This window comes from Phyllosticta citriasiana, assembly GCF_038021145.1.
Source record: "Phyllosticta citriasiana strain CBS 120426 chromosome Unknown IWZ02scaffold_7, whole genome shotgun sequence".
NCBI lineage: Eukaryota > Fungi > Ascomycota > Dothideomycetes > Botryosphaeriales > Phyllostictaceae > Phyllosticta > Phyllosticta citriasiana.
Genome location: NW_027117284.1, coordinates 672,110 through 685,434, shown reverse-complemented (window position 1 = coordinate 685,434; position 13,325 = coordinate 672,110). Strand labels below are relative to the sequence as shown.

The 13,325-nt window shown below is 53.1% G+C and overlaps 5 protein-coding genes across 5 annotated transcripts; 3 read left to right on the top strand and 2 right to left on the bottom strand.

Annotated features, from left to right (window-relative positions):
* The first annotated feature begins 584 nt into the window (after window positions 1-584).
* On the top strand, window positions 585-4,025 carry IWZ02DRAFT_482104 (exocyst complex subunit Sec15-like-domain-containing protein). The gene is made up of 8 exons (XM_066769137.1): window positions 585-895; window positions 943-1,944; window positions 1,998-2,129; window positions 2,181-2,392; window positions 2,441-2,576; window positions 2,629-2,921; window positions 2,978-3,134; window positions 3,187-4,025. The coding sequence occupies exons 1-8, from the start codon at window positions 845-847 to the stop codon at window positions 3,562-3,564; spliced, it is 2,361 nt and encodes a 786-aa protein (XP_066622255.1). The 5' UTR covers window positions 585-844; the 3' UTR covers window positions 3,565-4,025.
* Window positions 4,026-4,456: 431 nt separating this feature from the next.
* Window positions 4,457-6,931, bottom strand: IWZ02DRAFT_499555 (putative Xaa-Pro aminopeptidase P; the record flags this gene model as incomplete). The annotated part of the gene is made up of 7 exons (XM_066770234.1): window positions 6,469-6,931; window positions 6,249-6,414; window positions 6,140-6,201; window positions 5,866-6,090; window positions 5,773-5,818; window positions 5,252-5,719; window positions 4,457-5,201 (listed from the first exon to the last, which is right to left on the bottom strand). The coding sequence occupies exons 1-7, from the start codon at window positions 6,785-6,787 to the stop codon at window positions 4,457-4,459; spliced, it is 2,031 nt and encodes a 676-aa protein (XP_066622254.1). The 5' UTR covers window positions 6,788-6,931.
* A 526-nt stretch (window positions 6,932-7,457) lies between these two features.
* On the top strand, window positions 7,458-10,695 carry IWZ02DRAFT_273122 (armadillo-type protein). The gene is made up of 4 exons (XM_066763521.1): window positions 7,458-8,612; window positions 8,663-9,752; window positions 9,802-10,545; window positions 10,603-10,695. Exons 1-4 carry the CDS (start codon window positions 7,565-7,567, stop codon window positions 10,673-10,675), a joined length of 2,955 nt encoding a protein of 984 aa, XP_066622253.1. The 5' UTR covers window positions 7,458-7,564; the 3' UTR covers window positions 10,676-10,695.
* A 607-nt stretch (window positions 10,696-11,302) lies between these two features.
* Window positions 11,303-11,638, top strand: IWZ02DRAFT_490791 (60S ribosomal protein eL39; the record flags this gene model as incomplete). The annotated part of the gene is made up of 3 exons (XM_066769691.1): window positions 11,303-11,308; window positions 11,415-11,515; window positions 11,590-11,638. The coding sequence occupies 3 exons, from the start codon at window positions 11,303-11,305 to the stop codon at window positions 11,636-11,638; spliced, it is 156 nt and encodes a 51-aa protein (XP_066622252.1).
* Window positions 11,639-12,136: 498 nt separating this feature from the next.
* Window positions 12,137-13,170, bottom strand: IWZ02DRAFT_433335 (N-terminal asparagine amidohydrolase-like protein; the record flags this gene model as incomplete). The annotated part of the gene is made up of 3 exons (XM_066766286.1): window positions 12,137-12,187; window positions 12,236-12,999; window positions 13,023-13,170. 3 exons carry the CDS (start codon window positions 13,168-13,170, stop codon window positions 12,137-12,139), a joined length of 963 nt encoding a protein of 320 aa, XP_066622251.1.
* Window positions 13,171-13,325: the final 155 nt, after the last annotated feature.

Sequence of the window (13,325 nt, the reverse complement as noted above, 5' to 3'; positions counted from 1 at the left end):
GAGAGTCATAGACAATACAGAGCAGCAGAATCAAAGGCACATGTATGTGGAAGATGTTAGAGATGGCGTGTTTCCGCTGATGTTTGGTACAACTCAAGGTAGGGGGACAAGCGCAGAGATCTGGTGTGGCATGAATTATGGAGATGAAGCTGCGGCTATGGGTGGCACAGGCAGACCGGGGGATGCCTTTGGTGCGGAAAGTATAGCTTTCAAAGAGTGGGATGCTTCTTCATCAGCATGTGCTTCCTATCAAACGAAGGCAGCAGCATTTGCTAGTAGGAAGCTTGCGACGAAAGTCAATATCTTCTAGACGTGTTATTATGCCGGGCTGTGGCCTGGAGATTTTGAAGGGCCAGTCTGTGAGTGTGGTGGGGCACATGGGACGGTTTTGGTACGGGGGAAAGCTGGTGCAAATTAGAACAACAAAAATGGGCTTTGTCCAATGTGCAGATGAGGTCGAGTCAAAGTTCGTCTGACGGGCGCCACGGTTACGAGCGCTAGTGCAGGGCTCCGCTGATGCCGTGGCTCGAGCGTACTGTAGGGCTGAGACGGCTCGGCCGCCCTCGTCGACCCAACCTCCATTGCGCCTCATCTCGCATGCCTCAAAGAAAACCACTCCGTTCAAATCTGCTCTGTACCGGCAATCAAAAGCTGGGAACTGGCCGCTTGAATACTAATTCTCATCACATCCTCAGGATTCGATCTAGTAAATCGTCGACAAGGCCACCTTTCATTGCTTCGGCACCCGTCCTGCCGCCTGCGTCCGGCGTGGTTATCAACACGGCCTTTTCTGAGAATCCAGGTCCCTTTGCTTGAACCGAATCCCTTTTCCTAGCCCATCAGCATGCCAGTCGCCATTGATCCAGCTGAGGATCTCGCTGCGGCCATCCATCAGGTAAACCAGCCCCTAAGCAGCCGCCGGTCACGTGCTTACTGTCATAGATCACCCTCTCCTCGTCCGACGCGGACTACATAGATCAGCTTGCCCCTTTGCTCAAGGATGCACGCAATGATGGCCATCGTGCGGGTCACATCATCCAGGCCCTCAACTCAGTTTCTGCCGAGCGCGAGGCTGCCATCGAGCGCATGTGTAACACGAACCACCAGGAGTTCGTCAACTCGGTGAATCAGCTCCTGCGCGTCCGCGAAGGCACCGTGAATCTGACGGCTGAGATTCTCAGTCTCAGCCAGTCTATCCAAGCGAGTACGGAAAAGCTTGCCGAGCAGAAGAAGGCTCTCGTCGACTCGCGAGGCGTACGTCAGAACGTCGACGAGGCAACAAAGGCGCTCAACATATGTCTCGAAGTCCTCCGACTAGCCAACCAAGTCCACGACCTCCTGGCAAGGAAAAGTCACTATGCGGCGCTCCGCGCTCTGGATGAACTCCAAAATGTCCACCTGCGCGAGGTTTCGCGGTACAAGATTGCCGAAATGATCGAGAAGTCCGTTCCAGCAACACAGCGCCTGATTGCAGAGGCGGTCATGGCCGACCTAAACACGTGGCTTTACCGCATTCGAGAGGCCTCGCAGTACATGGGCGAGGTGGCATTCTACCATACCAATATGCGCCGCACAAGACATGAGGAGCGTTTGAAAGAAGATGAGTACCTTGGCAAATTCAGGATCAACTCTGCCATTGAGCTTGTCGCAGATGAGGGAGACGAATTTGACATTTTGAACGACGATGAGACGGAGATCAAAGTCGATTTCTCGCCGCTATTCGAGGCTATGCACATTTACGAGACGCTTGGCCGGATGGATGAATTCAGGTCAGAATACGGCGCGACAAGAAGACGACAGAAAGAACTCCTGATTCCGAGCTCGCTCAATCTGCTGGAAGAAGAGGACGGTGACCTGAGCAGCTTTCTCGAGAGCATTGCGGGCTTTGCCATTGTGGAGAGAGCCACTATGAGACGGACAGAAAATTTGAGAACATCTGTTGATGTAAGCCCTCATTTTCAATGCACCCGCGGATGCCTTTACTGAGTCTCCAACAGGTTGATGAGCTTTGGGACTCCATGTGTCAAAGTGCCATTGCACTCACCACTAATGCTTTGCACACGATCGACAGCGACGAGAAACTTTTAAAAATAAAGGGCCGGATCGCTCTGTTTCTGCAAACGATGGAGGTAGGGACCGCTGACTCCTCTTCTCGTTCTACTTGACTAATCGTGGCGCAGAGCTGGGAATATTCGGTTACCAGTATCAATACCCTTCTGCTCACGCTTTTCGACAAGTACTCTCAGCTCTTGAAAAAGAGATTCAGCGAAGACTTTCAAGAGATTGTCACGACAGACGACTACATGCCAATGCCAATCAACACACTCGACGAGTACGATAAGGTTGTCAATGTCAGTTGGTATACTTCAGATACGCCGCGCGAAGAACTCACGTCAGTATCTCCTCTTCCCACAGTTTTCGTTCGCTGACGAAATCGAAGCTTCCCGTGTGTCCTTCCATTCTCTCAGATGTATCCCCTCTGCTGCATCGACATCCGCAATTTTCTCAATCAGATGTATCTTTTCTCGGATGACAACTTCCAGCGCTCTTCTGTCATTGATGAGACGCTCAAGAACGTAAGTCTGATTCCATTCGGTCAACATCGCTCCATAAATAATGCCGCTTTAGTCACTCGACGATCTCCTGTGCGAGAAGGTCTGCAAGATGCTCGTGGACCGCCTCAGCTCTCAGTACCCTGGCCAAATTGTCCAGATTCTTACCAACCTGGAACACTTTGAGACTGCCTGTAAGGAACTCGAAGTGCTTCTCTTCGAAGCGCGGTCGTCAAGTTCGGCGACTGGGCCCATCACGCTCAACGCGACGGAGCACTTCCGCGCGGGTAAGAAGACGGCAGAGAAGAGAATCTTCGAGCTGGTAAACAGTAAGATTGATGATCTGATTGAGACTGCCGAATATGACTGGTACGTTTCCACCTCAGACGCCGATCGATACGCTCACATACTGACCTTGAATGCAGGGAGTCAACCAAGCCTGCTTCCGATGTTAGCAACTACATGCAGGAGCTAACACGTTATCTCTCCAACATCATGAGCTCCGTACTACTTGGTCTGCCAACCGAGATCAAGGAGCTCATTTACTTTGATGCCCTCAGTCATGCAGCAACCATGATCCTGGTGAGTTATGCCCCTGCTCCAATTCAATCCGCTCACTAACAGCAACCCGCAGTCGCTTCCCCTCGACGACGGCGTCAAACGCATCTCGCCCTGCGCCATCAAGACCTTCGGCGCCGACGTCCAATTCCTCTCCAACTTCGTCGACACGCTGTCGAACCCGATCCTGCGCGAAAACCTGGACGAGCTGCTGCAGACGGTGCACCTGATGGAGACGGACAACCCGCTCGAGTTCTACGACGTCTCGCAGCGAAACAAGAAATTTGGCCGCGTCAACCGCGAGCACGGCCCCATCCTGCTCGAAAAGGTCACCCAGGGCGCTGGCGTCACGCAGGAGCGCAGCGGCGTGGACAAGTTGATGAATCGTATTGGCTTTGGCAGGGGCAAGGGTAGGGGCGCCGGCGATGGCACAGGCAGTGGGGCTGATGACTGAGCGGTTGGATGCGATAGGAATTGCGGTCAGCAAGCGGAGCGTGTCTGCATGCTTGCATCCCTGCATACATGTTGTATCGTTTGAGCACTGTGTGGTAAGGAGCTCTCCTTGCTGCAGACGCATCAATGGCCCACTGTCTATCATGTAGCATTAAAGGCGAGTCTTGAAGAGCATAACAACATTGCATGTATTCCAAAGATCTCTCTTTCTCTCTCTCTCTCTCTCTCTCTCTCTCTCTCTCTCTCTCTCTGCCATGCTGCTTTCGCAACAGCCAAAAAAAAAAAAAACGAGCTCATCGGACTCGCACTTCTAGCCACGTGGCCATTTTTCCGAAGCAGGCAATGCTATTGAAAAGCAGGGTAGAAAGGTGAGATGTGCCAACCAGGTGGCCAAAACATCAGCTACGCACTCAAGTCGCGCATTGTCAATGTCAAATTGTCAAATTTTGAGACTATCAAGCCCAAAAACTATCTTCCGTGTACCACCTCACAGAGACTTGCTGAATCAACACTCTACAGCGCATCTGTAGTCCACTCCGTGCAGTACCCGTAGATCTTCTCGAGTCACACGGATGTCACAACTGTGAAAATAAGAAAAGAGAGTTTAGCAGCCTCGTGACAGACACCAGCTGTCAAGGAGAATTTTCAATTCCTAATGGCTGGAGGGGAGCTGAATGACTGCATGTATACCACTCTAAGCAACTTACGAAATTGAAATGCAACGCAACACAACGGCTATGCCATGACAAGCCAAGCCGGGATGGGTATCTGGCCCAACAAAACTGCCTGCTCAACAGCGGAGACCAATTCCATTCTTCACTGCGCCTCAGACTCCCTCGGTTTGTTTACAACTCCAATGCGCTGCTGATTGCTGTAGACACGGCACAGCACAACTAGTAGGGTTCCGTCTGTCTCTCCAGCCACTTCAGCGTCACGGGATCGTCTCTGAAGAAGCCATGTGTCTTCTCTCTGACCTCCTTGTGGTAGGCATTCAACCACTCGCGCTCGTCCGTTGTCAAAAGACCCACGTCGACCAGGCTTCTGCACATGGGTACGAGGGTGACGTGCTCGAAGCCCAGGTATGGTTTGTCACCGAAGCGGTGCGGTGTCTGCGCCTCGCGCACTACCACAACGTTCTCGATGCGAATGCCAAACTTGCCGTCTTCGTAGTAGCCTGGCTCGTCGCTGATGACGTTGCCGACTGCGAGCGACACCTCCGAGTACTGTACCCGCGTGCCTATGCCAATGGGGCCCTCGTGAACGTTGAGGAAAGAGCCGACGCCATGACCCGTGCCGTGTCGGTAGTCGAGACCCTCAGACCAAAGGAATTGACGGGCAAGGGTGTCAAGGGCAAAGCCGCTGGTTCCTTTGGGAAAGACGGCTCTCTCGAGTGCCATGTTGCCCTTGAGGACAAGAGTGTATGCCTTTTTCTCCATTGTAGTCGGGTTACCAAAGTGCAGGGTTCGTGTCGTGTCAGTCGTGCCATCCAGATACTGAGCGCCAGAATCGCAGAGATACACGGCTTTGGGGTCGATGATGGAGCAGTTGCCCGGCTCCGGCTTGTAGTGGATCACGGCCGCATTGGGACCCGTTGATGAAATGGTGTCGAATGAGAGGCCGACAAATCGGTCATGTTTTCTGCTAAAAATGAGCATTTTTGAGGCGAAGAAGAATAGAAGGTGGCTTACGATCGAATTGCTTCGAGCTTGTCTGCAGCCTGAACCTCGTCAAGCGTCGCGCTCTTGTTGATGAGCTGATCTTCAAGCCAAGCAAAGTACTCAATCAAGGCGGCGCCGTCTCGGACATGACAAGCCCTCATGCCCTCAAGTTCAACTTCATTCTTGACTGCTTTGGCATCTGCGATGGGACTGCGCACTTCTTCAACGTTCTTGTCGCCGCCCAGACTTTGGACCAGAGCCCATGATACTCTGTTAGATACGAGGTATTTCTTTGCTGGGGCCTCCGAGCCCTCGACCTGCTGCGTCTCTTTGCTCAATGCTTCCACGTCTCCAAAAATAGCATCATAAGGCCTGATGTTCACATCTTTACCCAGATGTGCCTTGACTTCTGGCGTCAGCTTGTCATCATTGATGTACAAGGTAGCGGCGTCCGGTGTGACAACGGCATAGGAGAAGAAGACAGGATTGTACGGAATGCTGTTCGGAATCCATGAGTACAAAGCAGAAGGGTAATGGAGAGGCAGACATACTCGTTTCCGCGCAGGTTGTAAAGCCAAGCGATCTCATCGAGCATGGCTGGAGAGTGTCAGTACCAGTGCAGCCGAGACGCAGAGAGCACATACAGACGACGAAGCCAGCGCTCTTGCGCTTTGCTAGCTCCTCGCGCAACTCTGTCAACTTCTCGGAGAAGTTCTTCCCTGCAAACTCTTGAGGATGGACCTTGACTTTCTCGTTTGGACGGGCGGGCTTGTCCTTGCCCCAGACGAGGTCGATGAGGTTTTCCCGCACAGCCACCAGCTCACCACCACCCTTTTTGCTGATCTTGTCCTTGAGTTTGCGGGCATCGGCTTGAAGGTGTCAGCCGGCTTCAATGATGCGACTATTGGGCACACGTACGAGAAGTGACGACGGTTGGGTCGACGCCAACAGCTTTTCCGTCCTCAGACTGATCGGCCGTCCTGGGTTTGTCAGACAAGATGTTGCTGGGATGCGCAATAGGCCATACCATTCCTGCCAAGTGGGCACGTCCTGCAGTCCCTGCTTCAAGAGTTCCCAATTGGCATCTAATTGTTTTTCTGCCTGGTTAAAGTAGCGGCCGTCGGTTGCAAGCGCGGCTTTGTCGAGGGTGATGACGGCGGTGCCCGCGGAGCCGGAGAAGCCTGATATGTATTCTGCGGCTCATGAGCGTTTTCGGGTCCATCACGGTGTACAAATCGGCGTCAAACCTCGGCGAGCGTCGCAAGGGGCAATGTATTCGGACTGGTGGCTGTCTTCGGATGGTACGACTGGGGAAAAGAAGTCGGTTAACTTGGAATGCAATTGGAGGTTGTTGTGTGGGTCATTACTGTAGATATCGACGTGGTGGTCACGCATCAACTGTCGCAGATGAGCGAGGCGCTCGGTGGTATCGATGGTATCCATTTCAGAGATAAGATTCTGGACGGGAGAAGAGTGGAATGGACGAGTGGAAAAATAAGCCTGTGGAGCCAGAAAAGACTTGGGCTGGCGGCAGAAGGAGCGCGCGAGGGGGCGCAGAAATAGCATGCGGGTGGGTGTAGTGGAGGTGGGCTGGAGCTGCCGTGCTGTTTGATGTGACAAGCAGCAGCAGTACCGAAGAGAAGAGAATCCAATGACGCTCTTCAGCCACACATCACCCAGAGCTAGGTGCCCCGCCCGCTGCCCTGCCACATGCCACCTGCCACCTGCCACCTGCTGTCTCTTCTCTGTTTTGCCGCCATTCACCGCCTCGGCTAACCTGACCCCAGCACGACCCCAACGTCTGGCGACCATGGCCATTGCACAAATCATCACCACCACGTCCCTGTCGCGAGCTTGCTTCTGCTCTCTGCTCGCTCTGGCCAGCCGCGCCGCAGCTGCTGGCGCTGCCATTCTCTCCAAAACATCCCCTTGCACCTCTCCAACTTTTGATCCCCCGCCGCCAAGAGATCAGAGTCGCGCTGTTGCTCCGTCCGCGGCCGCCTTCACCTCATCTTGGCACTCTGCCAAAACATCTGCGTTTTTCTTCAACTTCCACTGAACCTTTTTCCCATCCTTTTCCTTGTAAGTCTTGTCTGCTCCCCGGTCAGATGCACCCTGTATTCTTATTCAGCATTCAAGTTGACCACCAAAGAACATGCCGGACCTAATATTTTCAGACGACCTAGCTAAACCCTTGACGCACCCTTGGGCATTCCGGTTGCTGTGGACTTGGATGCTGTTCATGGCAACCTCGGTTTGAACTAGCTGTCTCGTCCCATCATTGAAAAACTCACACCAAAATTTTCCTGCGCGCGAAAATTCCCCGGAGGTTGGATTGCCGCCATGGACGCCGCCATTCAAACACCAACATCTATGGCCGAGGTCGCCAACCTTGTCAAGAGTCTGTATCAACAGAAAGACCCTGAAATGATTAAGCACATCGAAAAGGCACTCCAATCACTGCAAAAATCTCCCGAAGGTTGGCAGCTGGCAGACGCCTTGCTGAGCCATAGTGACCCTGAGGTCAGATTCTTCGGAGCGCTTACTTTCAACGTCAAACTTCATTCTGACGCAAAGACTCTTGAAAATGACACCTCCAATGAGCTCTTGACTCGTCTTCTGGCCTGGTTGATTCGACTCGTTGCCGAGGGCGAACAAGAATTCGTCACGAGGAAGATTTGCACCACCCTCATGCAGTACTTCTTGAACGACAAGACGGAATGGAATCCTTGCATCCGCCACCTTGTCTGCTCTTTTATCAAGGGCGAGCCAGTTGACATAGATGAAGTCGGAAAATTCCCCCCAACGGCTCAAATTGTCGGTAGTCTGGCTCCGCCTCAAATCAGGTCAATTCTTTACATCAGCGAAGGGCTCGTCCAAGAGGTCAAGAGAACGTCATACGTCTCCACAGTTGTGGCGAAGCTTGAGAATCGCCTTGACGAGAACTGTGACGATGTGGTCGCTCTGAACCAGTACGCGCTGGGCTACTCTGGCCCCCTCGAGACTGAGGTACGCGCCGAGGCCGTCAGCTGCATGGCTACATGGGCTGTCTACGTCACACGCTTGACCCGATACTCGCCCGAGGCCTCGATCCGCATAGATCAGGTCCAGACTCTCATCATTCCAGCTTTGCATTGTGTGCACGCAGACCCCGAGAACACCGTGGAACCTTTTGCAGACCTTCTCCGCAGACGCGGCATCGAGATTTTTTCAGATGATCATCTGAAACTTCTGGGGGAACTCATCACCAGTCCATGGGGTCAGCAGCAGATCGCCGACGTTGTCGACAATGGAATACCATCAGAACACTTTGTTGATTTGATACTCGCCTTTGGCACGGCCATGCTGCCCAAACTCATCTCTACCCCAGAGGCCTGGGATAATGTCATGGGTAGGCACCAACAACGCACAGTTTCTTTCGTCTGGCTAACAGAATGGCAGCCATGATGCATCAGATCCTAAAGTGTCCTGGATATCCCATTGAAGATGAATCAGCCTCAATGCAAGCCCTCGAATTCTGGGGAAATTATGCTGGTGAGGTTGCTGATCCTATCGAAACCGACTCCGAGCCGCCATCTGTCGCGAAATTCCACGTCATGAAAGCCGCAGAAGCGTACTGGGCGAAAGTGTGCATGCCTGATAGCACCGACCTCGCTGAGTGGGACAAGGATACAATCAAGAACTTCAAGGCATTCCGCACCGACGTCGGTGATTTCCTGCTTGATGCTCTGCGAGGATGCGGCGTCGATCTCTTCCGCGCGTTCATCTCTTTGGCGCTGAATCAGGTCGAGCAGGACGACTGGATTAAGATGGAGGCATCGTTATTCTGCATCAACTCGATGGTGGACGAAGCTATCGGCATCGAGGAGTGCGAAGAGGTCTTGGGAGACTTGTTTGGATCCTCAATCCTCATTTCAGCCATCTCCCGCCCCGATGCCTTGCCAAGAGCGCGGCGCGCTGCGGTGGAAATGATCGGGAAGTACTCCGAATTCTTTATCAAACACCGGGAATTCCTTGTGGCTCCTCTCAATGCACTATTCGTCGCGCTTTCTAGGGAAGACACGTCGGAGGCCGCGGCAAGGGCAATTTCACTCTTTTGCTTTAGCTGCAGAGAAACGCTTGTCCCTGAGCTAGACAACTTTCTCGCTGCTTATCAGACCTTCATCACCAGCCCAACAGCTTCAGGTTACTGTAAAGAAAGGGTTCTTGGGGGCATCGCCGGCATCGTCCGCGCCTTGCCTTCTGATGCGCAGAAATGCCATTATCTCGTCATCCTCCTGCAACAGGTTGAAAGAGAAGTGCGCCTTTCACTCGAGCGGATGAGTCAAAATGACCTGGTGGAGGGTCCTTCGACCGCTTGCACCGCAGTGACCTGCCTCGCCGCAATGGGTAGGGGACTTCAGAGTGGAGACGAAAGACTTACCCACATCGACCTTGAGGCGGATATTGCGGGAGAAAGCTACTGGAACACTGAACCATCTGGCATTCAATTCCAAGCCGGAGTCGCGAAGTGCTTGGGCATGATATCACAGTAAGTTGCCCTCATGATACACTTCTCCACTCAGAGCTAACGTACGCAGTGTATTTGGCGGCTTCGGCGAGGTTATCGAAGCAATCTGCGACGTATTTAAGAGCGGGTTCGCTGAGGGCGCTCCGGGACCTTTCGTACTTCCCCCGAACGTGTTTGTGGACTTTGTCCTCCGCACGTCGACACAGACGCCTCGTGTCAACCTTGTCCTCTCAACCACTTGCTCTTTCCTCAACGCCTACAAAGAGAAGATTGAGGACAGCACCAAAAGCAATCCATACGTCCTGGCCGCGATCACTTTGGTTGACCATATCATCCAGCTACTCGCTACGCTATCGTCGCCAGACACGGATCCAGAAGTTGCTTCGAGCTGCGTTGAAGTTCTGGAGACGCTTAACCGGCACAATGTGCAGATTCTCTTTGGGCGTTCTTCGGACTCCGTCGAAAACACTCTCATGTTCACCATTCGTTGCATACAGGGTCCTGATGTGCTGCCAAAAAGAGCTGCCCTGCACTTCTGGTCCCGATTTCTGCAAATCTCTAGCCCTGCTGCGAAGCAGCAAGTCGACCAAGTCATCAACGTTCTTGGCCCGCTCCTCATCAAGGTCCTCATCTTCAACGTCTCCGGCGAGTCTCAGCGCACGACACTCGACGACGTGTCTGACACTCTGCGTCGCTTCGTGCCCAAGAGTGCACGAACCGGCGATTGGATCGAGGCTGCGCTCCTAGACAAGGAATTCCCGGCCCCCAAGGTCGAGGAGAAGGACCGTTTGTGGTTCAAGAAGATGTTCATAGCGTGAGTATTCTAAACCAGTTTTCGAGTGCTCTACAATGACTAACCACTTCACTATAGGGCTCGCGGTGGAATGAATAGCAAGCAGGTCGCTATGAACTTCTGGCAGAGCTGTCGGGACTCACAACGCTGAAGTGTTCAAATCTAGGCGTTTTGAGTATAGCTCTGAGGCATCACACGGCGTACGCGGTTCTCGGTTGAAAGTAGGCGGAATCATTGGCATAAAGCGGAAACGCATATGGGCTGGCTAGACATGGCCAGACAGGAGCTTTCGGGCTGCTCGTTTGACTTGCATTGATGGGCGACAGCCTAGTTTGATACCAAATCCTGATCAAGTGGACTTCTACCCTTTGAAAAGGGAAATGAAATTTCAACATTAGCTCGCAAACGCCGTGAGATAAAGATGACGAACGCTTTGGCGAGGCCTGGAGAGTGGATGCCAAGCCAGGCCTCATGATTTCAATGTGCCACATGGACTCTAGATTGCCGAGCCACTCATAACAGCGGCTTCAGAAAGGAACCTCACGCATTTTCGGTAGTAGCCCATATATCCTGTGTACAAAGACAGTGCAGCACCACTCAAGAGGCGCTTGTGCAGGTTATCGATAGATGGGGTCGCTTGGGATCGGCTTCCTAAAGCGGCCTAGCGCAGCGGCTCCGCCCACAGAATTTCGATGTGCCGCCGAGCGACCTTTCGCCGATAGCGACGACAAACCACCACAACCACTTCGACATCTACGACGCCGCACGCTCAGTCAAGATGCCGGTATGCCGAAACTCTCCAAATTCAACCAGCGTTATCGCCGAAGCACTTCGCTCCGATGATGCTGTCCAACAAGTGACAAGCGGGCGCTGACGAACATGTCCTCCAGAGCCACAAGTCTTTCCGTACCAAGCAGAAGCTTGCCAAGGCGCAGAAGCAGAACCGCCCGATTCCCAACTTCATCCGCCTGAAGACCGGCAACACCATCAGGTTCGCATGATCCGCCCGCGGAGGGAGGCCGACGGCGAGCGAGGACGACGAGACTAACAGGACGCGCTCACCAGGTACAACGCCAAGAGGAGGCACTGGCGCAAGACCCGCCTCGGCATCTAAGCAGCTCGCCCCTTCAAGAGGCTGCTCTCTCATCGTCCAACTCGACTCGGAATCCGGAATGCCGCCCCAGAATGTCTATGCGCGATACCCTCTGCACAACATGATTTGTCCCGCCGTCAAGGATGGATGAGGAAGTGGTTTTCAATCGAAAAGACAGAGCGGCTGCTGGCCTTTTTCTTTTGTCGGACGTCGATGGGTGCATTCTCGCTCTGCAATCAGTCGTGATTTGGGGCGCTCTGGGGGAAAGGATTGTACGCAGGTTAAATGAAATGGCTTGCAAATCCACTCACACATGTCTATGGGAGCGTGATGGATTACAGAACTGGTCTTCCAAGCAGAATTGAAATGGTGCTTGGAGACTGATATGACTTCCATGGACATATGATGAATCCGAAAACAGTCGACGGTATCACCAAAAGAAAACGCTCAACCTCCGATGCGAGCTCATACCCAACACCCAAAATCCCGGCAAACCAAACTCCAGTTTCTAGATACAGACTAAGTACCACGTGCTGGAGGTGGTCCTGTGGTAACTGCAAACTTTGGGGGCTTTCAGGCATGTTAGCATGCGTCTCAACAGAACATGTCCACACATACCTCTTTCAGGTCTACCACAAGCATCCTCTCCTCCGCTTGGCCAAGAATATCGAAGATCTTGGTGCTCCCCTTCTCAATTTTCATGACCGTACTCGTGCCGGCATACACCACACCGCCTTCGGTCCCGCAACGGTTGGCCATGACGACGATAACCGGCTCACCATTTGCCTCGATCAGCGGATAGAAGCGCTCCAGCCAGTACGCCAACGTCTCAGCATCCTCCCTCTTCGGATTCGCTGCAACATCCTCGGCGCTAAAGCGCGTGAGCCAGGCCATGTTGATCGCAATCAGCGGCGCAAGTGCAGGCTTCAGACAGTGGTTTGCAAACTCGTACGCCTTCCAAGGCGCGATGAACTTGTGCGGATTGATGTCCATGCAAATGCCCATGGCAACCTGGCCCAGGTCGCCCAAGTTGCCGCGGAAGAAGCGCTCCGGGCCCTCGGAAGCCCATGTCTCGTCCGTGTAGTAGAGGAAGTGCTTACGGTAGTTGGCGAGTACCTCGCCCGTGGGAGACAGGGTGACGGTCGAATTGTATCGACGCGACGTTGCTGTGTCAATCTCTGGATATCCGATAGTCACGTGAGTTTGTAGACGGATGGCAACCTCGCGAGCCCAGGTCGTTGAAGGTCCTGAGGCTGTTGGCTCGAGGAATGGCGTTACAGCAGCGAGTCCAGGGAAATTATAGCCTGGTATGATGTGTAAGAGGGGGAGCTTTTCTGGTGATCTAGAGTTTTCCCAAACACAGCGCAGGATGTTTTCTGGCCCTGCGCATTGATTGGAGAAATACCTGTTAATGCCATTTCGGGAAGTAGTAGCCAACTGAGATTCCGTGTCTCCCTTCTCACTTCGGCATCGTGAATTAATGCGTTGGCCTTGGCGACATTGCCTTGAAAGTCGCCCACTTGTGGATTGAATTGCAAACAGGCAATTCTCATCTTGAAGGCCTGAGTCGAGAGAGCAATGTGGACTATGTCTCTTCAGAGAATTTGGAGGAAGGACCCTTTCTCTCGGTTCTGAACTATTGGACAAGATTCCGGAAGACGTTTGTTTGGTCTTCTTTACGTCAGCGCTGTAAAGACTGCTCGACAAC